Source organism: Cibotium barometz, chromosome 17, assembly GCF_041138505.1.
Source record: "Cibotium barometz isolate CiBa-2024 chromosome 17, ASM4113850v1, whole genome shotgun sequence".
Classification (NCBI taxonomy): Eukaryota; Viridiplantae; Streptophyta; class Polypodiopsida; order Cyatheales; family Cibotiaceae; genus Cibotium; species Cibotium barometz.
Window position 1 is genome coordinate 55,351,812 of NC_141062.1, and position 25,065 is coordinate 55,376,876.

The following is a 25,065-nucleotide window of genomic DNA, read 5'->3' on the forward strand; positions in this document are numbered from 1 at the left end:
GTTCTCTGAACCAAATGTGTGATCACCACATGTGCTACTTTCGAGGTGCTACGGTCATAGACGTGTTCACTAGGCACAACGGCCATAGAACGGCTTTGTCTCAAAGGACTCGATAAACGGCCGTGGGATTTCTCTCTCTTAGCACGCGACGCTACGACCGTGTGCGGTGGGTCTCTCTCGTGGAAAACAGGCACTACGTCCACACGGCACGACGGCCGTGTTGGGTTTGTTTGCGTGGAGTGTACCATTGTTTTGGGTTTTTTTTTTTAATAAATAAAATAAAATAAAGTAACGGGCCGAGCCGTTCTCGCCGCTTCGGGCGTGGCCGCCCGCCCGTGGGGAGTGTTCACAACAGGCTGCTGGCCGGTCGTCCGTTGCCAGCTCGCTGGGCATGCCCATATGTGGTATCAAGGGTTGGCCGCCTATATTTTCATTATTCATAAAAATGAATAATTAAAAATATATTAAAAAAATAATTGGTTTTTTTTAAATACCCTTTTTTTAACATCTTTTTTTTTGCTTTTTTTTTCTCTTGTGGCGTTTGGGCTGGTGGCTGGCCGGCGTGGGCTGGCCGCCGCCGCCGCCGCCTGGTTGGCTGGCCGCCACCGCCTGGGCTGGCCACCGGGGCTGCCCGTGGTTCAGGTAACGCAGCAGCAGCGCTGCCTCCACACGCCCGCTCTGCAGCCGTCTTCGCCTGGGCTGCGTTCACTGACAATGGGGTTGGTTTCGCCCCCCACTCCCACACACGGTGTGGTCTGCGCCATTGCTGACAACGGGGCTGGTGTCGCTCCCCACACACCGTCGTGTGTTTCAACCCATATGGTCTGCGCCCCTGTGTGTCCGCTCCCCACACACAGTCGTGTGATTCAACCCATCGGGTCTGCGCCCCCCCCTTCCACACAGCTTCAACGATCTTCGCCGCCTTCAGCAGCAGCTCCACACAACGCTGGCCGCCTGGGCTGGCCTGGGCTAACCGCCTGGCTGGCCCCTCTGGCCGCCGGGTTGGGCCTCAGAAGGGCATCTCCAGCAAACGCTTCAACGTGTTGGGGCTGGTGTCGCCCCCCCACACGCAGTTCAACGTGGCCGTGGGCTGCTTGTACAAACTCTTTTCGCAGTATGCTGTTCTTCCCCCCACGTCTCCCACACACAAAATCTTTGAAACGTTTTCGTTCAGACAAGCTTCAACGTCTTCTTCGCAGACAAGCTTGATTATCAAAGAAAATTTATTTCGCATAAAGCTTCAACGCTGAGAAAAAAAAACGAGCTCTTACCTGCAATTCTTATTGTTGTGTGTGACGGGGAGAGAGAGAGAGAAAGAGAGAGTTCTTTCCCTCCATTCTTCCATGGCTGCCTCCTTCCACACCCTCCATTCGAGATAAGGATAAGGAGACGAATGGTCGAAAACCATCGAGTGGGCTCCGGTCCCCCAGTCACGCGCGGGCTCTATCAATCCCATCGAACCACGCTCTGATACCAGTGTTACATATCCGTAACGCTGCTACGGGCATTACCACAAGAGGGGACGGCCTCTGGCTCACCACCCAGCCATAGAGGAAGAATGAGGATTGCCCCTCATTCCCCAGGCTATATAGTGTGTGGCCTGCTGTCCACACTAGCCTGGCCGCCCATGACTCCGCATGGGCGTCCTCTCCCACTGAACCCCGGACATGGCCATCCGGTCTGCCGTCGGTCACAGGCATTACAGCCTACGTGACAGAATGTGATGAACTTGACTAATTTGCATTAATTACCTATGACAAAAATCTTATAATAATTTACATATAAATGTTCATGACCTAAGAGTCTATTATTTATGCCCATATCTTAAAAAGGAATGGTACTCTCTAAGTACACTTGGGCTTATCCTTTTACATAACAAATTAATACGAGTACATACATGTACTCGCACCGAATATGCGCCCCAAACAATTCTTAGGGTTGCATTAATAAAATATGAGACATGTGTCTCATTGCATTAAAAAATTATGAGACACGTGTCTCATTTACATGCAAGGTCGCGTAATTTTCGATTACGTATTTCTCTCCCGGTTTCTGTAGGTCTTGCGTTGCTGTCTTTTTCCCTTGCGCTTTGCGCTATGGCGCCTTTCTCACCTAGTTTCTGCAGGTCGTGCGGTGTGCTATCGGTTTTCTCTCGTGGTTTCTACAGGTCGTGCGTTGTGCTGTCGGTTTCATCTGCCCTCTGTGTTGCGTTTCTTTGATGCGCTTTATGGTGCAGATGGTGGTGGCATCTCTCGCATCTGTCGATCATGTGTTGGTCTTCTACAAATTTCCTTTTTTTTCCTACATTTCAGTTCTGCTCATGTGCTTCTCAGGTGATTTCTGTATCGAGGTTTGATTTTCATTGGTCATTTTCGACATGTTTCATGATGTCCTCGTCATGTCCACGCTCTATCTATTTTAGTTACAATCTATTTCTAGAACGATTGCATGGCTTGTTTAAAGAGCCTTTCTATATGTGCTTGTCATGCCTTTTTTTTGTTCTTTCCTTTATCATAGGAAGAATCCTTTGTCCTTCTGTTTATGTTGATCATGCCTCCTAGGAAGTAGCCTTTGGAGGACGACATTAGTAACATGATGGTGTTTGACCGTCGTGGTAATTCGTCTTTGCTCCTTTGTCATGAAGATAACCCATCCGTTTCGATTGTTCTTAGAGCTAAAATAAATACAGCTTGCCCTCGAATAGCTACACCACCCGAGGGCCCTTAGACAGCTCGCAGTCTCCGCATAATGAACGAGAAGGCACGGTCGTCGGGTAAATTTTTCTCATCTTTGTATCTATTCAGTAATTAATATGATTCTGCTTGTTAAATTTCTTACTTTTTTTGTGGTCATTATTTAATATTTAGTAATATGATTTCACTTGTTAAATTTCTTACTTTTTTTTTGTTCATTTGAAATGTTTTTTTCCCTACAGTTGCTGCAATTATCCTATTTCTCCATATGTATCTTATATGGATTTGTGGATCGATAATAATATATCTACTACTGGCATATTTATATGCGATTACAGTTATCCTTTAACAAACATATGCATAATAATCTTTGTGAAAGCCTTGATCGCTTACATGCAATGAATTCTGTTCGCATGTACCGAATTTAAGTAGTTTTATTAATTCTACATGCAATAAATTATGTTTCGCATGTGCCGAATTTAAGTAGTTTTATTAATTCTCTGTAGTAAATGATTTCCCTTCATTTTTTGTTAATCTTATTTCGTCTGTAAATCTATAAATTTTTTCGATGGTATAGATTTTTATAGTTATTTAAAATTTATGTTTTTTTCTCCGAGCCTTCGTTTACTGTTTGAAAATTATTATATAAATATCAATAAATTATTATTACTTTTTTTCTCCCAGTCTTCGTTTGTTGTCTTCATGCAATGTTCATTTCTGGTTTTTCTTAAATATCATATTTTTTAGTAAAAGTATTAAATTTTAGCAAATTAATAACATTTTAAAATGCTTATCTTGAAAATAATACTTTATAAATAAATACTAAATTTTATTATACGTTATCAAATAAAATCATCAATTAAAATAAATTGAAGTAAATGTTTTAACATGATAAACGAAAAATTATTTATAATTTCTTAATGAATATCTTCATAATAAATTTCAAGATATAATTATATTTAGTAACTTTTCTAAAACACTATCCCAAATTTGAAAAGATGATTGAAATAACAAAATTAAAGTAATGAAAATAATAGAAAACATTGAAGTCAATTAAATGAATTAAATTGATTATGATTAATTAAATCTTGTAGGTCAATAAAGTACTTCAAATATAGTATCCCACTTATGTTTTATGACCTTTCCCGCCGCCAGGTACTTTGACCCGTTCAATGCAAGAAACAATGGAGGTTATGAAGAGGAGGGCAATGTTGATGCTGATGAAATACCAGACAACAACACAGCACTGGGAACTCGTTCGAATCCAATAGTTATTGATGATGATGAAGAACCTCAATCACCACATGACTACAGTACATCTTATCTATCTGTATGGGAGAGAGCATACAAATTCAAAAAAGCCATTGTAGACAGTGATGAATTTGTGCCACTCTCTCCAGAAATTCGCAAGTTTGTAGGGCTTACAGAAGAGGAAGCTTGTTTTGTTTGATTTCATGCTTCAATTCTTCTCTCATGTAATTACCCTACTTATGTTTTATGACCTTTTGGAGAAAATATAATGTGTTCTTCTTTGAGATTCTGAAATATTTGTCTTTGAGTTTGCACATTTAACTTGTCTTTTTTTCTTTCTAGTCATATTTATTTCATATTGTTAATTGTAAAATTTTTTCCTGTTTCTCATACGGATCATCTAAAGTGTACATCCATTTGAAACGTTAATTCTGGATATTTCTTCAAATAAATCTTCTCTTCCAAAAGGTCTTACTTTTCAATGATAAATTATATCCTCACCTTATCAATTTCTTTTGCTCTAAGGTTATGCTTTAGAATGATAATTTATATCCTAAGCTTTTAAAATACACACTAGTACATACATACACGTGCTCCCCTATGTTTGACAAAAACAGTTTTCCCGACCTACGCTAATAACAAAACAAACATGAATCTCGGGTGGAGAAGTGTCGAGGGGTCCGTGGGCAGGACTGCCCCCAATTTATTCCGGAGTTGCCACTGTGCTGTGGCCGATGTCTGCACTAAGCAATGGAGTGTGCTGTTTCACAACGCACTCCGTTCTGGTGTTGCTTGTTGTCTTTGGTGGCCCTCATTTTTGCATCCCCCATAGCCCATGGTGAACATGATGAAGGCGCCTCTATTTGCCAAGAGCTTGATCCCAGCCCCATCCTCCAGCAATTTGTGGATCCCTTAACTCTCCCTCCGCTCATCCATGTCTCTTATGGTGCTCAGCTCACCATCGGAGCTTACAAGATCAGCCAGGTGCACCTTGCTTGTCCACATCATTATTAGGATCCAATCTTGTGATGATTAAGCAGGATCAATGACGTGATTATACAATACTAAAGGTGTAAGCAGTATGCAGCATGCCCATAATATTAAGGTCTAAGGGTGGTGACAGGAAGGTTAACGAAACAGTATTAAGGTCGAGGTTTGCACATTAAACAAATTGCAAAGATGACTGCGGTGTTAGGGGCATCCACTGCTAAGGGTTATGTTGCAATGTATCATGGGATTTTGTAATATTCTCTTTTGATCTGTGTATATATCACTCTTACCATCCATTGTAGTTACGCTAGTGTATTAAGTGGATGTTATAAATTAAGGTACTTAAGAGGCGTGAAGCTTATGGTAACCTTACGGAGGATGGCAAAGTGCTAAGTTTTGTGTGGCATTGCTAAGGTTGATATGGTGGTATTATTGTAAAAATGTATATTTTTAATTTGAACTTTTGGGGTTGTGTTCTCCTTTCCCTCATATTTGTGGCTTGCAACACACTGACAGAAGCTCCACCGTGACTTGCCGGAAACGGCATTGTATGCTTACGGCATCAGCCAAGATGATGCAACCTATCCAGGACCAACTCTTGTGGTGAGCTCACTAATTATCTAATGGCCCATTACAATACATGTGTTGAATAGTGGACTTCTAATCCAACAGAAATCTGTATGTTTATCACACCATTTTGCAAACCTTAGTTTTAGATGAAGGTTTGTAAACCAATGTACATGTGCACCCTTAAGCTCACCTTTTGCATTATTGCAGGCCCACCAGCATGTGCCAACCAACATCAGATGGGAGAACCACATCCCAGATGCCCAGCATTTCTTGACAGTGGATGATTCCATCGACTGGGCCAACCCTTCAGGTGGAGGGGTGCCCACTGTCTCCCACTTGCACGGAGCCGAGGTTCAGAGCTACTATGATGGGCACCCTGAGGCCTGGTTCACCCGATCAGGTGAGACAGGCCCCACATACCATGGCCAAAACTACACATACATCAACGAACAATCCCCTGCAACACTCTGGTACCATGATCACACCCTTGGAATCACTCGCCTCAATGTCGTGAGTGGCCTAGCTGGCATCTACATCATCACATCAGAGCAAGAAAAGCAAGCTAACCTTCCACTTGGCATCCCACTTGTCATCCAAGACAGGCAGTTCTATGCCAATGGGTCCATCAATTTCCCCACTGTTGGCATCATCCCGCAAGTGCATTCACACTGGTGTCCAGAGTACTATGGTGACACTATTCTTGTCAATGGCAAGGTGTGGCCTTTCCTCAAGGTCTTACCACGCCCTTATCGGTTCAGGTTGCTCAACAGCTGCAGTGCTCGGTTTCTGTTGCTCTCATTGAGCAACTCTGGCATGTCCTTCTATCAGATTGGCACAGATGGTGGGTTTGTGCACGATGGGCCATGGAACCTCACCACCATAACCATGGCTCCTGCTGAGAGAGTGGATGTGGTGATAGACTTTTCAGGGCTTGGGAATGGCAGCACCATTGTGCTCAACAATACAGGCCCAACACCATTTCCAAGTGGGGACACAACCACCAGCCCACCTGGGACCTTTGCAGTGATGGAGTTCATGGTCTCTGAAGAAGGGGGTCTAACAGAGGGGATAGTGGATCTACCCATAGAGCTTGATGGGTTATTGGATGTCGATGAGGCACCATTGTTGATGCAGGATGTTGTGGTGAAGAGGAACCTGAGTGTGGTAGAGTACGATGATTCAGCCCACCTACCACTGCAGTTCACACTTGAGAATAGTACATGGCACGACCCTGTGCTGCAGCTGCCCGTGGAGGGCGACACAGAGATGTGGGAGTTTATGAACCTAAGGATCAATGCACATCCAATTCACATCCATCTCACCAATTTCCAAGTGTTGAATCAACAGGATTTTACCAATGTGGACTATGAGGATGGCCTGTGCTCACTTGACATACCATATCCCGAAGAAGGGACATGCTTCAGTGAAGCTCCAAGAGAGCCCTATGAGTACCAAAAGGGCTGGAAAGACACAGCCATTATGTGGCCTAGTGCCGTGACCCGTGTGCTAATACGATTCAGCAGGAGAAATGGGTCCCTCTTCAGCTTTGACCCCACTGAAGGCCCTGGCTACATTTGGCACTGCCATGTTGTGGACCATGAAGACAATGTTATGATGAGGCCCTTCAGAGTTGTTAGGAACTCGACGGGTTTCATCAATAACCATGGCTATCTACCACATCCCTCATCCACAAATTAGTACTGGAAAACTTGGAATCACCCAGAATGTAAGGGTACATAAGAATGAGTTGCACCTATCACCAATTCGTGTATTTACAAAGTTCTGGCTCTCTAATCTCTAATAGTGTTTAGTCATAACATTAAAAGGGTAAATGTGGCTCTTATGTTTACTTCCTCCCATATCACCCCTTGGTGATCACAGAATGTTCCCCTTTTGAAGCCAGATGGATGTAGCTTTTCTTATTTCTCTAGGAAAGAGGCTTCAATTAAGTAAAATAAAATCATACGAAGGGAGATGTTTAATACAAAGGTAGATGTAAAGGTGGGCACTAAGCTGCCATAAAAGCTGTGTAGGACTCGAGGAGAAGAAAATCTGCATGGTTCCACTCTTGTAAATCTAGGATATGGTATGGCTAGGTTGTGGGAACATGCAAGTATAGCGAAATGGGTTAAGTGTGGGAGACTCAGGAAATCAGTGACAGTGCAGGCGGTGGAAATCGTCCAATCGAAGTAACAAGTCCGGAGCCATTGCTGAGCTGGAGGGCCAACTCACGGTTGTATGGCTTCTCCCAACTCGACCTCAACGGAAACTCTTTTTTTTTTTTCTGTCTTTTTGCCAGCCAATCTCTTGTTTCTTGTTCGGACTCCGATTGTCTAGAGTCTAGACAGTCCAGTGCTAAAATTTGAACCCTTCATGGGGCAAAAAATATCCTCCCAGCGGCCTCTTCTAAAATTGGGCACTGCACCATATTTTAAATTTTTTTTAAATATAGATATGCATGTTTATGTGAATTTGAAGGCTAGCTAAGGTCAAAGTAAAATTTGGCCTTCTGGTCGGCTTTCATTTCAGCCCTAATCGTGTTCCACCATGTTGATGCTCAGAGAGTCTTCCACGGCCCGCCCCTTTTGAACATTCAACAGACTAGACATACGCATAAGAGGGCAGCTAGACTATCATTAGACATGGCATTTTTTGGTTGGCTCATCCGGTGCCCTGTTTTGAACCGATCATAAGCCAAATGGAGGGGTTGAAACCAATGCTTGAAAAAAAACGCCATTCTAGTGTATTTGTACCAAACGGCATTCTTACCACCCAAAATTAAGAAAATTGTTCGTATTGTTTTTTTTTTGTGAAGTACCCAAGGTGGTGGTATTCTGATCATTAGCAATCAAGGGGCCATACCATGGGCTAGGTTTTTACTTGCCATTGAGAAGGCCAACGATTAGAGCACTAATTGTGGGCATCCGGGTTGATTCCATCTTGATGCAACATGTTTTTTTTCTTTTTGGTTCTTGGCTCTTCCTCATTGCTTTCTTTGACATTTTTTTGTAAGATTTTGGGATTCGTGTCCCTCTTTATCTGGAAGGGGTGAGGTTCTTATTTTTGGTCCACTTGGCGAGGCTTGAGAGGGAGGCTAGCGGCAATAGGGAAGCTTGTGGTACAGGGTTCTCTACTACATGAAAGGCGCCTGAGTAGGATTATCGTGTCCCATGTATGTTTGGAGATGGTCTTGGGGCTCCATGAATTGGTGAATTTTTTCTTGCCTTTGTTGCAAGGTTTATGTCCAGGGTTTTCATGTTGCTGGGAACCTTGGGTTGTCATTGTCATTGTCATTGCCATTGCTCGTTGGTGCTTTTTGTTGTGATTGGGGTAATCGATGGTGTGACCTTAGGGACCCAAATGTTTCTATTACTTTCGTAATACCCTTGGGCCACTAGAAGGGTGTCAAGCACTCACCATCTTTGGGAAGTGCACTTTTGTGGAGGTCGTTTTGCTTGACATGGCATCCTCGACAACATTGCTTTGGGTAGCTAGAGTTGTTTCTTCTTGGCATAATAGCCTTGGGTCTCCAACAACTCCCTTATGACGAACCATATTTTTGGTTTGGGATTGAGTTCCGTGTCTAGGTACTTGGTTTAGTCGGTGGCATGGCACTGATTGGTGGATGATGGACTTTTCGCTTGGGTACCCATATTTTCCATTGCCCTTCATAGTAACCTTGTGCTTGTCGCCCTTCTCATGGAAACATTAGGGTTACTATGGGGACTGATGGGTGGTGCAAGGTTTGATATGTTAGTAATCGTGATGTTAGTGGAGTTAGTTTTTGGAGAGGCCACTTGTAGCAAAGGTTGATCCTATTTAGGCGAGGTTTGTAATAGAGATTGGTCATGCACCCTTGCAGTTAAGAATATAATAGGACTCTTTTTAGGTGGCTTGTTTGGGTTGTGGGGTACCTTTGGATGTTCGATGGGTGTGAGCACTTCTTTGATGACATAATGGTTCTTTGGTGTTGAAGTTTGATAAGGAATGGACTCCTCATTTGTCATTAGGATAGCAAACTATTTGGTGGTTAGTTGCAAGGTAGTAGTTCGTGAGTCCCAATCAATTGATTTGGCATCAATTATGCCCCATCCATCCTCTTTCACGAAGTACTTCCTCACACATGGTACTTGCGGGCATGCGTCTACTCTTGCAACTTGTACATTTGTGGGAGCCAACAATAGTTGTTGCATTGCACACAATAGGTTATGGTTGGTACCCATGTCAATAAGTGCGAGCTTGTGTTCTAGGCCAGTCTTTGTGGTCATGCCCAGTTAGAGTTTGACAGGCTTCACCTCCCAGTCCTCCTCTTCCAGGTCAACAATTAGGGCCATGTTAACTGAAATGTGGTGGTTGCATAACTTTTGTTGGTGAGCCTTTGCTTCTTGCTAGGCTTCTTGTTTTAGTGCAGTTTCTTTTATTTTCTCTACTTTTTTTTATGAATGGTCCTTAAGGCATTTTTAGTCAATGGGTCTTAGTAACGTCTAAGTTTGCTACCGCTGAAGAAGCCTTGCATTTTGACACTGCTAAGTGTTTCCATCCTTACGGAGTGAGTTTACAAACAGGGAATAGTATTATCCCCTTATACTTGAGCTTATGCTTTTGGTTTTTTGTGTTGTACAGGAGAACCATGTCCTTGACCTCGATATCTTCACACGATCTCCATAAAATCAAACTCTATAAGGATTAAGAGCCATCAGATTATGCTTCCCATGGCACAAGGCTTCTTGACTAGGTAGAGAAGTGCCCGACGAAGAATACGAATTTATTTGCCAATAGATAACGACGGTACTTCTTTATGGCATAGATTATCGAAAGTCCTTCTCTTTCTATGGTGGTGTAGTTTTGTTCAACATCATTCAATTGGCTAACAAAGCTAACAGGGAAATCCATGTTATACTCTCTTGGTTGTGCCAAAATGCGACCAATTGCAAAAGCCGATGCATCTATGTGCACATGGAAAATAATATCTCAGTTTGGGAGATCTTAGAATTGGTGCACTTGCTAGGGCTTTCTTGAGAGTGTCATTGGCCTTTTGACACTTGTCCGTCCACTCAAAGATAACAAGAAGCCTTACAAGTGTCTGGCTATGTCGGCATACATGATTATAAATTGTTTATAGTATCTGATGTGTCCCATGAAACCTAGATGACCTTGAAGTTAGTAGGCACTGGGAGCTCAAGAATTCGCTTCGCCTTTCTGTCGCTATAACAGATGCCATGTTCAAAAACAATGTGACCTATTATTACTCCATGCCTAACCCAAAATGGCACTAGAGTGGGTTAAAAGGATATCCGGTATCATATTCATTTTTTAATACCTTTCTAAGGCACTAGAGATGCGCTTTCCATTTGGAATCGACACAAAGGTGCTATGGGCTACCGCACCTCCCAAGAGAGAACTCTAAACATTCACAATCGGAAGAAGCAATAGACAACAACCATCGTTGGGTACTTACCAATGCTTCAAGCTCATGTCCCTTGAGGTCCCCAAGCTCACTTTCTAAAGCTCCACTCCTCCACGCTCCACCTCCACGCTATCACCGTAAAGTCGTTCACACCACAACACAAGGCAATCTCCCTCTCACTCTTCCACACATACATGCATAGAAAAGGAACATGCACTAGAGTACACACACTCCCTCTCTCAAGAGACAAGGCAAGAGCTCTTATAGCACAAAGGGGGATCGTGTCTTTCCATTATGAGAAATTACCTTATATACAACTAGCCCTTACTCACACTTGGGCACCCAAAACTTACTATAACTAAGGCCTTGGGTGGCCAGTATCTCATAATGTACAACCTTTATAGTGCCTTTGCATAACACTGATTAATGTCATCAAATGGAGGAGCATATTTGTTAATCCAAAATGGGATTAACATCCCCCCTACCTGATGTAGGTTTTGTCCTCATCAGAACCTGTTACCGAGGTCTAAAGATCTGGTCGTCGAACTCATGCTTGTAGAAGTTATGGCATGACTGAAGCTTTTTTAGGGTTCTTCTAAAAGATGAGTGAGATGTCCAGAACCTTGTGTCGACCATATCTTCAAACCTTATATGCACGTAGCCTGGAAGACACCTGAGACGATGATAGTACAGCATCATTCCCCTCTCATTAGGCCCCCTGTGTTCATGTTAAAGAGAAGTTTCTCTGCACCAAAATCATCATATTTCTCCCTTGGTTGATCGAGAAGCACAACGGTCAACTTCAAAAACTTGACTATTGCCACGATAGCGGGATCTAGAATACGGCGCCACACTCGTATCCAGGTCAGCATTTGTTGCTTTTATTGTGCTATATATGAAAATGTTGCTATACAAACTACGAAAAATTATAGCACACATGAGAATCCCTTTGGTTGGCATCATGGAACTACTGTGGAGTGAGTCTTTGCTTTAATAGGCATGTACAACAGATCAACCCTTTGGGTTGGTGGTGAGCACTGGTACTGCTAGCTATACTGAGGAATTGTCAAGTACTCCTTACGCCACTCTGGCTGTAGACCGAAATCTTCAATGCGAGGATGGTCATCATATGTTATAATGGAGGTATAACCCCCTCTTGTGTGAAAAAGATTTGCCTTGTGCCATCTGCGGAAGTAGTAGCTAATCATGAATGTCACAATTCTGATCTCGAGCAGGTCCACTAAGTGTGGGGGTTAGCCAACTTTGTATGTTTCGCCACATTTTCCCACCATAGTACCTTCTCCTGCAATTGTGGGAACCTTCTCGAGCAAGTCCACTAAGTGTGGGGCTTAACCAACTTTGTATGTTTCGCCACATTTTCTCACACCATCGTTCTGTGAGATCTTCTGTGGTAATATTAGGATATTCTATATGTACTTTATCAAAGTTATATACCACATTAGTCATCATGGCTTCCAAATCTTTATGTATATTGTAGTAGAGCTTTATAATACCAAATGGATGATAGAGGGTAGTCTTTGAGAGATTTAAATGTTGGTGTGTATTATAAACCTCTAACCACCCGTGACTAATGATCCACTGATAACTACGTGCAACCACCTCGTCGTTGGCCATTGTTGTGGGTATATCATCTGGCATAAACAGGTTAAGTTTGTTGACACTGTTATCCAAGATGTTAGATTGTTGTAACACCCGACACCAACTATGGAGGTTAAGAACGATTGGATGTAAAGGATATAAAAATATATCAATTGGATCCGTTAGTACTAATTTCTTCGTAAAGATACCCATAATGATAGTTGGATCAACATCTCTCTCTGTATTTTGGTAAATTAGTGTTAAATCTCCTAAATTGAGGACGTCAGTTAAGTTAATTGAGGACGTCAGTTAAGTTAATCTTATATTGAAGAAGGGAGAGAGTTAGTGTAGACAAAAATAATGTTAAGGTTTGAGGAGGAGCCCGAGGAGTTACCAGCAATGAACTTATCTATGAGACTCTCTCCTAAATTGAGTACGTCAGTTAAGTTAATCTTATATTGAAGAAGGGAGAGAGTTAGTGTAGACAAAAATAATGTTAAGGTTTGAGGAGGAGCCCGAGGAGTTACCAGCAATGAACTTATCTATGAGACTCGTTCAATGAGTAGTCTCAATTCATCTGTAGGCTCCATTCTTTCAGTTCTTTGCCTTATTACCATAGTTGGTGCTCCAATTCTTGTATCCTTGAGTCTTTTGTTGATAGAAGATCAGATATTGTATCTTCACGTACCATTCGTGCAGCATCCAAATCTTTATATCTTCGTGTAGCTGCTTCTTGTATCCTTCTTACTGATGCTTCCAATGCATTAGCATCTTCAATCCTCTTTAATTGTTCTTCGGCTGATAACCAACTGCTTCTTAGCTGTTGATTCACATGATCAAGCACTTGTTTGTGGCTGGCCAGCATTTGATCTATTTCCAAAGATTTGGCACTAATTACTTCGTTCAAAGCTTTAATCTTCTCGGCATGGGCTTTGTTTAATTGCTCCCTTTCAGCTTGCAGATTAATCACTTTCTGTTCAATTGCAGTGATGGATTTAGTGAGTATAGCAATTTGCTTTTTTAAACCTTCTTCTTTGACTCTTGGAACAGTGCATGAGCCTCATAGAGCTGCTGTGTATGTTGTTCTTCTTTTCTCAAGCATTCTCCACCTCCTTTTGAAGCTACTCTTTAGCCTATTCGACTTGTGATTTTAGCTCTGTGTTTTCTTTGATCCTTTGCACTATGGTTTTGCTAAGCGTTTGGTTGTTTACTTCCAGCACTTGGTATCTCGCCTCTTGTCCCTCTGTGGCCTTCAAACTTTTGAGGATGACGTCTCTGTGTGTAGCGTCAGCTGCTGCAGCCATTTGTTCCTTAAGCATTTGTACTTGGTCTGAAGCTTCTTGCACTTGCTTCCATGGGGTTGCATTTCTGTCATGTAGCATGTGCGTAGTAATATAAGTAGGTGACATCGCCAAACCCTGTGCTCTTGTTCCCAGATCGTCGCACTTGTGGAGGCCTTCTGTTTCACGGAATCATAATTATGGGCAAGCTATCTAGGCCCTCCATTGTTTCTTGCAAGAAACGATCTGGATCTAAGTTATGCAAGAAAGAAGTGTCACTAATTGGGCCTTCATCTTCCAGTCGGCTACTGTCACTTATTTGGGCTTTTAGGTTCTTATGCTCTCTTTCTTTTCTCAGCTTCTTGGTTTTCCTATGTAGTCTCTGAATGTATAGATGTAGCTTCTTCATTCTTTTTGTTAACAACATTCTCTGGCATAACTTCTTCTTCAGGGACCTTCTCTGCACCAATCTCCATTGCTTGTTGTACCTGTTCTTCCAGCATGCTTTCTAGAATTTGGGGATTAGCTGCGTGACTGAGAACTTTGGTAAGTAAGTAGGGCTTTCTCACCTTTAATTGGTGTGAGTTTAGGTAGTTTTCCATCTCTTGATGGATATACCATGTCGAGTCCTCTTTTTCTTCATGTACTTTAGCTACACGATTGAGAGGGACCTTGTTATATCTGTCAACTGGCTTTACTTGTAGCATCATAGACATTGCTCTTTGCACACTTTCTCAGTTACTTTATCATGTATGTTGTCATACTCTGCTCCATTGGAATTGTAGGAAACCCTTTTGAGCATATTGGCCATGGGCAGCTTCTCAATATTGTGAATATGTATTTGCATTGGTGGTGGCAGTTGCAAAGCCTTGCGTATTAGTTCTTTTGAGAGAAGGACTTATTATGTTGTGCCATTTGCCTTTGTTATCGTTCCCCGCTTGGTGGCTTTGTCATATGAGATACTCCACACATAAATCGGTGTTGATGGTGCGGGGGAGGCTTTCGGCCATTTTGCCAAGTCCCACTTTCTCTAGCTTATCCTTGACCTCTGTATCTTCCAATATTTGTAAACATTCAGGACTGTGGTACTGGAGCATGATTTTCTCATGTAGCGTCTGGATGTCCTTGCTGTTATAATAGAACCCTAGAAACTTGTGCATAGGAACGAGATAATTGAGGTTGGTGCCACGAGGTCCTCTCTTCCTTCGTTCCATGGGTGACCCTGTGGTACTAGTTTCGGTCACGACCGAAGTCTCTTTGACTTCAAGATCTGGTGTAACGGAGGAGGCCATCTGTAACATTGGAAGAGCGTCAATCATAATGACTGGTAGGAGCTCATGGTCCTCCCCTTCTTCTCTTTTTCTTTTTCTCTTTTATTTTTTATTTTTTATAAATTTATGTGTGTGTGTGTGTGTGTGGTTGATGAGAAGTATGTTAGTGGGGTGAGCAATAATAGATGTATGAGTGTTGGTTGGGAAGTAGTGTTAACACGTGAGAGCTTAAGTCGTGAAAGTTCAGGTACGGGGCTTAAGACATGAAAGTTCAGGTTCGGGGCTTAAGACGCAAAAGTCTTAAGCCGTGAAAGTTCTTAACACGTGAAAGTTTAGGTTTGGGGCTTAAGACGTGAAAGTCTTAAGCTATGAAAGTCTTAAGCCGTGAAAGTCTTAAGAAGTGAAAATTTAGGTGATGAATCCATGAACTGTTAGAGTTTTATGTATGATATTCTTGATTTTAAATCAAAGTGGGTGTGTATTCATAACGTGTCATAAACATCAGAGTGCGATTAAGTACAATGGTCAGATATTCCTATCTAGGATATTCCGTGAAATAGCATACTGCTATTTCATGGGTTTAGGGAATCCTTACCCTTGTGAGAGGCAATTAAGGGTGATGATATATAGAGCATGCAAGTAGAATAGATACAGGTTATGGCGACTCAAAAACAGAATGATTTATTATGCAGACAAGTCGAAGAATAATGCATTCTATTGTTTTTATCGTTAGGAATTTTTTGGACCCAAAAAGGGCCTCCTAAGGATTCCTAATTTTAAGGAATTAGAGCTTTAAAAGCTAGGCTTAAGGGAGACAAAGGCTATGATGACCCCTATTTTTTGCCTTGCCACATCAGCCATACGCCCCTAGTTTCACTTTTTAAAGGGAATATTCTCATACTCTCTCTCTTACTTTTTGACTTTTATCATACTTTCTCTCTTTTTGAATTTTTTATCTTCACTCTCTATAAATTGAATCTTTCTTGTCAGTTTGAAATCTCCTTTCTCATTAACTCCCACCATATCTCCCTTCCACATCAGCAAAACATTCTCGTATTTAGGTGGGCCCCAAAAAGTGAAAAAAAAAATATTTTTTATTTTTTTACATTTTGAGGTAGAAGAAACACCACTCAACCAATATGTATGATGAAAATAAATTTTTTCCTCCAAAAAGCTTGTAATTCAAGGGTCACGTCAGAAGCCTGTCAGGAGCCAGTATATCCATAACTAATTGTCAAGTCCCCCCACAACCCCATAAACATACCTAACTGTCAGATCCCGAAATTGTGGAGACCCCAAAATTTATTATTTTTTAATTTTTCTCATAAATGTAATTTATTGATTTAAAACTCCATGTTAGTATATTTGTATATTAAAAATATCATTTTCTACTTAGAAAAATGGATTTGTGTTAAACCTGCAAACAGCAAAGTTTTAACTCTCTCTCTCTCTCTCTCTCTCTCTCTCTCTCTCTCTCTCTCTCTCTCTCTCTCTCTCTCTCTCTCTCTCTCTCTCTCTCTCTCTCTCTCTCTCTCTGCTTTAGCTTCTTTCTCTGCTTAGCGCTACTATGGAGCCTTTGCAAGCTGTGTGTATAGCCCCTTGTGAAGCTAGAAAATGGAAGGTTGATTTACACATTCATATTCTTGAAGAGTATGGCAGCTCTAAAAAAACTCATCCTACTGATGCACAATCTGTCCAAGCTCGTAGGATAGCTAAGGAGAAAAATGTAGATCTTTGGGGTTGATGGGCATCTCTATCCAGTTGACCCTCCATTAAGAGCAAACCCTCCTTTCCGTAATTTATCATCTTTTATGCAATTTGTTGGTGAAGGAGAGCTTGGCTTGTTAGGATACTGTAGAAGATTGACTACAAGTGGAGCTTGGCAAACCCATATTCTCCAATCTCAATTGCAAGCTTCACATCTCACCCTTTTACAATGTCAAGAAGGACTTAAAACATCATCAGATAAAATGAAAGAGATCCTCGCAGAGAATGTGGAGAAGGATGCAAAGATTCAAAGGCTAGAGGAACTTATCAAACGACACAAAGCAATGCCAAATGGTGCCCGTGAACGCAAAAAGACATTGGCTGGTATAGAATCTCTTGCATTTAAAGGTGGAGCACGGAAGAAAAGGATTCGTACAACAAAGTAAGTAACATAAACTTTCATTATGCACTCAGTGATTTAAACAAAATATTCTCTAAATTATTACTGACCCTCATCATCCTAAAATACGCCAAGCTATTGTCAGCAATGTAGTAAGCGAGATTACCACCTCCATCGATTCTTCATTAATTCAACATGCTTGTGATGCGACTGGAATCGGCATGAAAGGGTACCAAGCAGTCCGTTAGGTTGTAAAAGATGCATTTCTAAGACAAGGAATCGCTGGCACTTTATTTCCTACACTCAAGGTGATTCACAATGTCAAGCGTATCAATAATGATGATGTGCAACGAGCTATAGGACAGTTTCATCACGTTGAGGGCAGACTAACATTGGACACAGGGTCAAGCAGAAAGAAAATCAAGACAACGAGTACAGAATTTCACTATGCCTACAACAAGCTATGGTGAAGTTCTATTGTCTTTCACTACCAGAAAGTGAGAACTTGCAATTGCTACTATTCATGTTTTTCAGTAGAAAATGAAGACGATTATTTTGTTTTGAATATTGTAAATTACCATTTATTTGCAGTTTTGGAGAGCACACTATCATTTATGCTTAAGCTAGATAGTGCCAAATTGTGAAAGATCGGAAGCTAGAACGTATGAGCATTACGCTCATGAATGAGGCCATGATTTGTGCATGGGAAAAGACTACTAAACCAAGTTTTAGTGTGCAATCTGAGAAAGAGGTCTGGTGGCTTGGTGCATTCGAGGTACCGAAGGAGACACATGAGGTATTGACATGGATGTTTGAAAGGACTCCCTGGATAACAGATGTAATCAAAAAGCAAATTGATGGTCAACTTTTAGATGTAGAAAACATAGGAAAGTTCAAGGTGGATTGGCATCTTGGGGGAGATTTGAAGACAATTAAATGCATGATGGGTTGTGCTTGTGCTCAAGGCGTGACATCAAGATGGCCTTGTCCATACTGCAATGCTCAGATTGATATTCCTAGGTAGAAAAAGACAAATGGAAAAGGTATACAGAAGGTTGGTTTTATTGGGAAGGATGCCTCGAAAGGTCCCAAGAAAGGGAAGAAGCAACAAGAAGATCCAGTAGATCCAACCGAGTCAACTGATGATGAAGATGAGGAACAACCAAATGCAAGATGGGTGGAAGGTGTCATGTCTTGTGATATGCTAGGAGAACGAATTCAAATTGGAGACCCATCATTAATTTTTCACTAAAGAATATTCACTTTTGCACACTTCATGCATTCATGAGAATCTTTGATTCGATTGCTTAAGTGCCATATCGATTATGCATTCATAATGCCTACACAAGAGAGGAAAGTTGCAGCCCTTGGTAAATTAGAGCATCTTTTGAATTCTCTGGGCTGCCATGGCGGAAACGTGAAAATTAGAGTGAATAAGCAGGCCTCTAGTATGTCATACGAGGTTGCTCAACAGGTCTCCATGACTGGATCAAAGGCAAGGAGATATTTTGGAGAAGCTAGCAAACATAGAGAATTCAAAGAAGACTTGGGGACTCTGGAGAGACCTGTGTGCAATCACCACAAATGTAGATTATCCAATGCCAGCTCTTGTAAATATGCGCAAATAGCTTTGGATAAATTTCAATAACATGGTTTGCATTATGAATCAAAGTAGCACAACTACCCACCAAGAACGAGCATCATTCCAACAACATATCATAGAATTCACCAAAAGTGTGCTAGGTGCTTGGGGAGAGAGTAAAGTAACACACTATATGGTAAGTTGTACAGTAAAAAAATAAACTGGTGTTTTAACCTTGACTTTTTCTAATTAAATTCTATTGTCATGTGTACAGCACATAGTTTATGCGCATGGTGCATATTTCATGAACAAGTATGGATCGCTCGACATGTGGAGTACCCAAGGGATAGAGAAATCACATTATAAAGCAAGAGGGGTTTATTTCAAAAATACAAGACATGGAGGTGGAGCTTCTGTAGGAGGAACACGTACAAACTATCTACAAGAGATGTTTAATTGGTTTTATCGCACAACCTTTGGAAGGGTATTGGTTAGGGAGTGGGCCCAACAATCTAAGCTTGCATAAGAGGCACACAAGGCTGCAAAAAGTCATGCTCGGCTTGAATGGTTGCATACCAATGCTCCCCATAGGCATGGTGCTTGGCGTGCACGAATGAGGAGACAAGGGAGGCGTTGGGTTGTGCACGCACCAGCATAAATCTAGATGTAATAAGGCTAAGAAAATAAGTTAAGTTAGGTTTTTCTTTCCCTTTAAAAAAACTATTAATAGTTCCTTCTCTCACTTCATTTTCATTTCACTTTTCTAGTAGAGAGCTTGAGCTCAAGATCTACGTAGACACCCACGTAAGGACACTTGCACATCACCACATTAGCATAGTCGTACATGGATATGGCACGCACCAAGAACACCGCGCGTGTTACCATGCCTTCACAGAACACAGTGCAAGGCACCCAACGACCACATACTGGCGACACCACGGAAGAGAGTGACCCCTTGCATTCTAGGACACGCCCAATGGGATCACCAGAGTCCAACCCTCCTCCACAGCAACACCAGCGTACACACATGCATGCCCTTCTAGTGGGAGCAAGCATGTGAAGAAGACCCCACAATGCAGCCACCCCAAAGATCAAGACAGAGAGGCCAATGATGAGCAGTTCGACTGGGTTGGTGAAAACGTTCCTACATTGCGCAGCACCATAGGCGGCAAGACCCTACTACTACTAGGACAGGGTTCCCTACCTACCCAGGAGGAACTTGATACACAGGTACCACAGCAAACAGGAGGAGGAGGATTCAGACTATGAGAGAGACCAAGAGGAGGTTCTTGCAAGTGCGCAAGCATAGAAAGGTCAAGCTCGTCAAGCCAAGGAAGTCCCAACCTTGCCAACGCACTAACACAACACAGAGAGCTCCAAGGAGAATGATGCGCCAAGGGCATAGGGCTCTACAAGAAATCAAGTTTTATCAGAGGAACACTAAGTTGCTGATAAGAAGAGCACCTTTTGCTCGCACAGTGAAGGAGATTCTCCAACGATATAGAACAGAGTTCCGTGTGCAGGGGATTGCCCTTGAAGCATTGCAAGAAGCCTCCAAGGCTTACTTGTTGGGCTTTTTGAAGACACCAACCTCCTTGCAATAATACATGCAAAGAGGATTACCATATCTGCCAAGGACATGCAACTAGCTCGGTGGATTTGAGGCGAGCGAGACACGATCTAGAGATCTTAGATGTTAACCTTTTTTTTGAAGCAACTCTTTTGTTTCAAACCCCCCTTTGTAACAAGCCTATCTAGCTTTCATTTGTAACCTTTTGATAATTAAAATTTTAAGTTTCTCTTACAATGTCTCGGTGTCATTGTGTTTGTTTAACATGGAGTGTCTATCATGTGCCAGTTTGTCACCCAAGGCATCATAAATACTCTTGGAGGACTGAGAAAGCTGTGCCAGAATAGTACAAATTTGGCCTCTGCAACAACGGCAATGTAGGCTCAAAATTCGCACTGTTCTGGCACTTCTCCCCTAGCCACTCAGGATCATTTCTAATGCATTTATAATGAAGTTGAGCACACTAATTGTGAGAAACAGTAGTTTATAAGATAAAAACACCTTTAATCATGTGTAAAAATATAGTGTTTATCATCCAATGCATCAAAATTGCTCCTGGAGGACTAGGGAAGCTATGCCGCTAGAACAGTGCGAATTTAGGCTCTGCAGTGGTGGTGCAGGCTCAAAATTTGTACTATTTTGACATTGCTCCCCCAGCCACTCAGGATCATTTCTGATGCATGTGAAGTTGAGCACACTAATTGTGACAAATAGTAGTTTATAAGATAAAAACACCTTTAATCATGTGTAAAAATATAGTGTTCATTATTTAATGAATCAGATTTGCTCCTGGAGGACTGGGGAAACTATGCCAGAACAGTGCGAATTTAGGCTCTGCAGCGACGGTACAGGCTCAAAATTCACACTGTTCTGGCACTGCTCCCCCAGCCACTCAGGATCATTTATAATGCATTTATAATAAAGTTTACACTAATTGTGAGAAACAATAGCTTATAAGATAAAAACAGCTTTAATCATGTGTAAAATTACATTGTTTGTCATCCAATGCATTAAAATTACTCCTGGAGGACTGAGGAAGCTATGCCAGAACAGTGAGAATTTAAGCTATGCGTAGCGACGGTGCAAGCTCAAAATTCGCACTGTTCTGGCACTGCTCCCCCAGCCACTCAGGATCATTTCTGATGCATTTATAATAAAGTTGAGTACATTAATTATAAAAATAGTAATTTATAAAATAAAAACACCTTTAATCATGTATAAAAATACATTATTTGTCATCCAATGCATGAGAATTGCTCCTGGAGGGTTGGGGAAGCTATGCCAGAATAGTGCGAATTTGGGCTCTACAGCAGCGGTGCAGGCTCAAAATTTGCACTGTTCTGGCACTGCTCCCCCAGTCACTCAGAATCATTTTTGATGCATTTATAATCAAGTTGAGTACATTGATTATGAGAAACAATAATTTATAAAATAAAATTACCTTTAATCATGTGTAAAAATATATTATTTATCATCCAATGCATTAGAATTGCTCCTGAAGGGCTAGGAAAGCTGTGCCAAAACAGTGCGAATTTGGGCTCTACACAGCAGCGGTGTAGGCTCAAAAATCGCACTCTTCTGGGCATACTCCCCCAGGCTCCCAGGGTCATTTTTGATACATTCACAAAAACATTGATGGTACAAACTAGAAAAAACAATGATATACTTGATGAAAATAAGTTTGCAAAAATTGTATTGTATTCATAATAAGAAATGATACATCATCTTTACAAAAGCTTTCTTACAATATTGAGCTTCCTTCTCTTATTATTGGTGGTGGGCAGAGTGGGCTCAAGGAGTGATTGGGCTATTTCTTGAGGATCCTCTATGCCTATGCTTTTGGCTATACCTATACGAGCAAGAAGCTTACCCCTAAATCCAGAACCAAAAACATCGAAGGCAAGGGATTTTTTAATCAAAACTATACATTTGGTGCTCTGTGCCATAGAGGCTACACAGAGCACCTTAGAGAGGGCTTTCAAAAAGAAGAGAGTGAAGGCAGATTTAGGGGTGTAGTCCCTGTGGATAATGGCGATGCCATCCACAGAAAGTCGACCAAGATAGTGCACCAACGCAGCATCATGTCCATGGACCTTGGCCTGCTGGTCTCTACTACCGTCGCCTCTCCCAGCAAATGCGTCAATTTCAGCCACCCTCTGCAATCAAAGGAAAAATCAAAATATTTTCCTATACATAATTACAAATGTTTCTAGGTTGTAAAAGGTCGATTATTTACCTCTTGCTCAATGTCTTCTTTTGCCAAAGTGCTGGTGGGGGGGGCGGAGAGGTCAATCGAGGACTTAGCCTCATCCTTTTTTGGTGCTTTGGTCTCCTCCATTACTCCAGCAGCAAGGGTATTCTTTTCAGCCTCTAGCTTGTCTTGTAAGGTTGTGAATTCCTCCTCTGGAACTAGGGCTTGCTCCGCGGTCTCAACCACAGTTTCCTTGACCAAAGCAACTATCTCTGTTGTTGCAATGGATTCTCCAAGGGGTAATATAGCACTATCTAGGTGAGGATCGAGGTTGGACGTATCAAGGTCCACCTCACATCACGTGCATATAATGCCCAAGCATTCATCCATTCTCAAGCCAGCTGTATTTTCAAGGTCATGAAGAAATAAGTATTCTTCACCTTCCACCACAATGGTGCCCAAGAGATTAATCTCAAGCTCTAGCAGCACTTTGCTCTCCTCGTGTGGGGAAGATGGCCCCGCATCTTCTACTACAGTGGGCTGTTCAGCTGCAGATTGTGCACCCTCTGGAAAGTGCTCTGATGCAAGCTGCTCTTCTACACTAGCACTCGTTCCTACTACCTTCACTTCCTTGTCATCCCTCAAATACCATGCCAACTGCAATGCAGGCATCTCTACCTCCTCCTCATCCGAATCCTCATCTCGCTGATGAGGAACGCAAAGTGGTGAGCCACGAGAGGAACCTAGTTCCTAAATTGCCATTCCCCAACCTCTTCACCTCTTGCTTATTGAAGGTACAGTAAGTTCTTGCGGAGATGCAAATGTCGATGAAGCATTCAAGGCGCTGGATGTAGGGGCGAGCATATTGTTGAATGTACTTAAGCAGCTCAACAGACACCCATCGATCATTGGGGCAATGGGGAAAGGAGATGGAGTGGTTCACAAGAGAACATGACAAAGAGCTCGCTCTTGCCTGCCCACGGGGTGGTGGAGAGGAACTCACAGAAGTTGTCAAAGTGGGTAGCCATGTGAATGCAAAGAGATAGTGTGAGCTCGTGCTTGGTTTCTATCGCGTGAAAATGAGAAAGAAGGCACCTTTGGCTATTTATAGTTAAAATTTAAAGTTTGGCCTTTTCACACTAGACTGCTAGGACAAAAAAATTACAGTTTGCAAAAATATTAAGATTCCAATTAAATAAAGATTGGTTAAAAAAGAGCCTGCTACAAAATTACAAGCATGTCATCTAATCTAAAATTGTTATAATGTCTTCATTTTTTGCCCCTCTTGTGACATTTACTTCATGTTGATCTCCATCTCCTTGTTGACTTGAAAGCTTGTCATTTTCTTCACCTCCATCTTGAAACTCTTACCCCTCACGTGCATCAAAACAGAGGCTATTTTTCCATATACTCAGTTCATCTTCAAGCTCTTCCACATGCCTACTATGTGTTGGTAGGGCTATGCACCTTGCTCTGCTGAAAATTCAAGGTCCCCCATTTGCCATGATTCTGAGACCATGGTTGTCCCCTCCTTACGCTTCCCAATCTATAAAAATATAGAAAGTGGAGCAATAACCAGAAAGTGTAAGGGTTAACTCTAGACATGCACTAGAATCAGATATACCTTTCTTCTCATCAACTTGAAACTTGACTCTTCCACATTGTCAAAGCCCATGATGCTAAAGTATTGATGCAGGTCTGTTAGGCTCCAATGCTTGCTTGCTGCCACTCGCTCAACCCGTCCATTTTGCATCATCACAGCTACCTCAATAGGCATAATTTCTTCTTCTGAGGATTGAAGTGGGATCCATGTTCGATGCTTTTGCATCCATCTTTGGTAGTGCAGATGCATGTACAAAATAGAGCGTGCCTTCAAGAACCTAAAAGACATTGTAGAATCTACTACATTGCACTTGTACACATCACGTTGATGTGACCCCTCATTAACCTCCCAACCCTCTCCTAGTAATCCTTGAATGAGGTCAGACCGTACCTCCTTACAAATATACATTATTTTTGTTTGGTGCATTGGCATGGAATTGAACATGTGCACAAAAACATGTAAAGGATAAAACCAATTTAGCCCTACTGACCTAGATGCCTTTGAAAACTTGAGTGATGTCTTGATATTACTTACCATCTTAAACTTTAAGCATAAGATGGTCCAAGCATCAGGTTTGGGCCATTCGGGATTGTTAAGAGGGGGGTTGGGGATCTCTTCTAGCTTGCCAAATAAACCTGGTTTTTTATCTACAAAATATGAGTGAGAAAAGAAAAAGATATTGTTCTGTGTACAAGATCACTTGGGCCTTGAGATACAAACATTGTCTCTCCAAGGATGCATGCATAGCATAGAAAACTCCAGTGAGTCTTTGGAGTGGTTGTTTCTCAACATAATTAGAGGGAAAAATATCTACAAAGAGACATAAGAAAATGGAGAATCATAAGAAAATTTGAAACAAAAAATCCAATATTAGCATGTTTTTAAAGCTATGTTTATGTTACACTGACAATTTGAAGGAAACCTTGGTCGTTGGCCTTGAATGTACAGGTC

At 41.8% G+C, this 25,065-nt stretch overlaps 1 protein-coding gene across 1 annotated transcript; it reads left to right on the top strand.

Annotated features, from left to right (window-relative positions):
- The first annotated feature begins 4,592 nt into the window (after positions 1 to 4,592).
- LOC147630195 (multicopper oxidase LPR1 homolog 1-like) lies at positions 4,593 to 7,972 on the top strand. Its single transcript, XM_086811827.1, has 3 exons — positions 4,593 to 4,928; positions 5,451 to 5,537; positions 5,712 to 7,972. The coding sequence occupies exons 1-3, from the start codon at positions 4,695 to 4,697 to the stop codon at positions 7,200 to 7,202; spliced, it is 1,812 nt and encodes a 603-aa protein (XP_086667953.1). The 5' UTR covers positions 4,593 to 4,694; the 3' UTR covers positions 7,203 to 7,972.
- Positions 7,973 to 25,065: the final 17,093 nt, after the last annotated feature.

Coding starts and splice junctions, on each gene's coding strand:
- LOC147630195 (XM_086811827.1), top strand. CDS start 4,695: ATGGAGTGTGCTGTTTCACAACGCACTCCGTTCTGGTGTTGCTTGTTG. Junction 4,929..5,450: donor GAGCTTACAAGATCAGCCAG/GTGCACCTTGCT, acceptor ACACACTGACAG/AAGCTCCACCGTGACTTGCC. Junction 5,538..5,711: donor ATCCAGGACCAACTCTTGTG/GTGAGCTCACTA, acceptor GCATTATTGCAG/GCCCACCAGCATGTGCCAAC.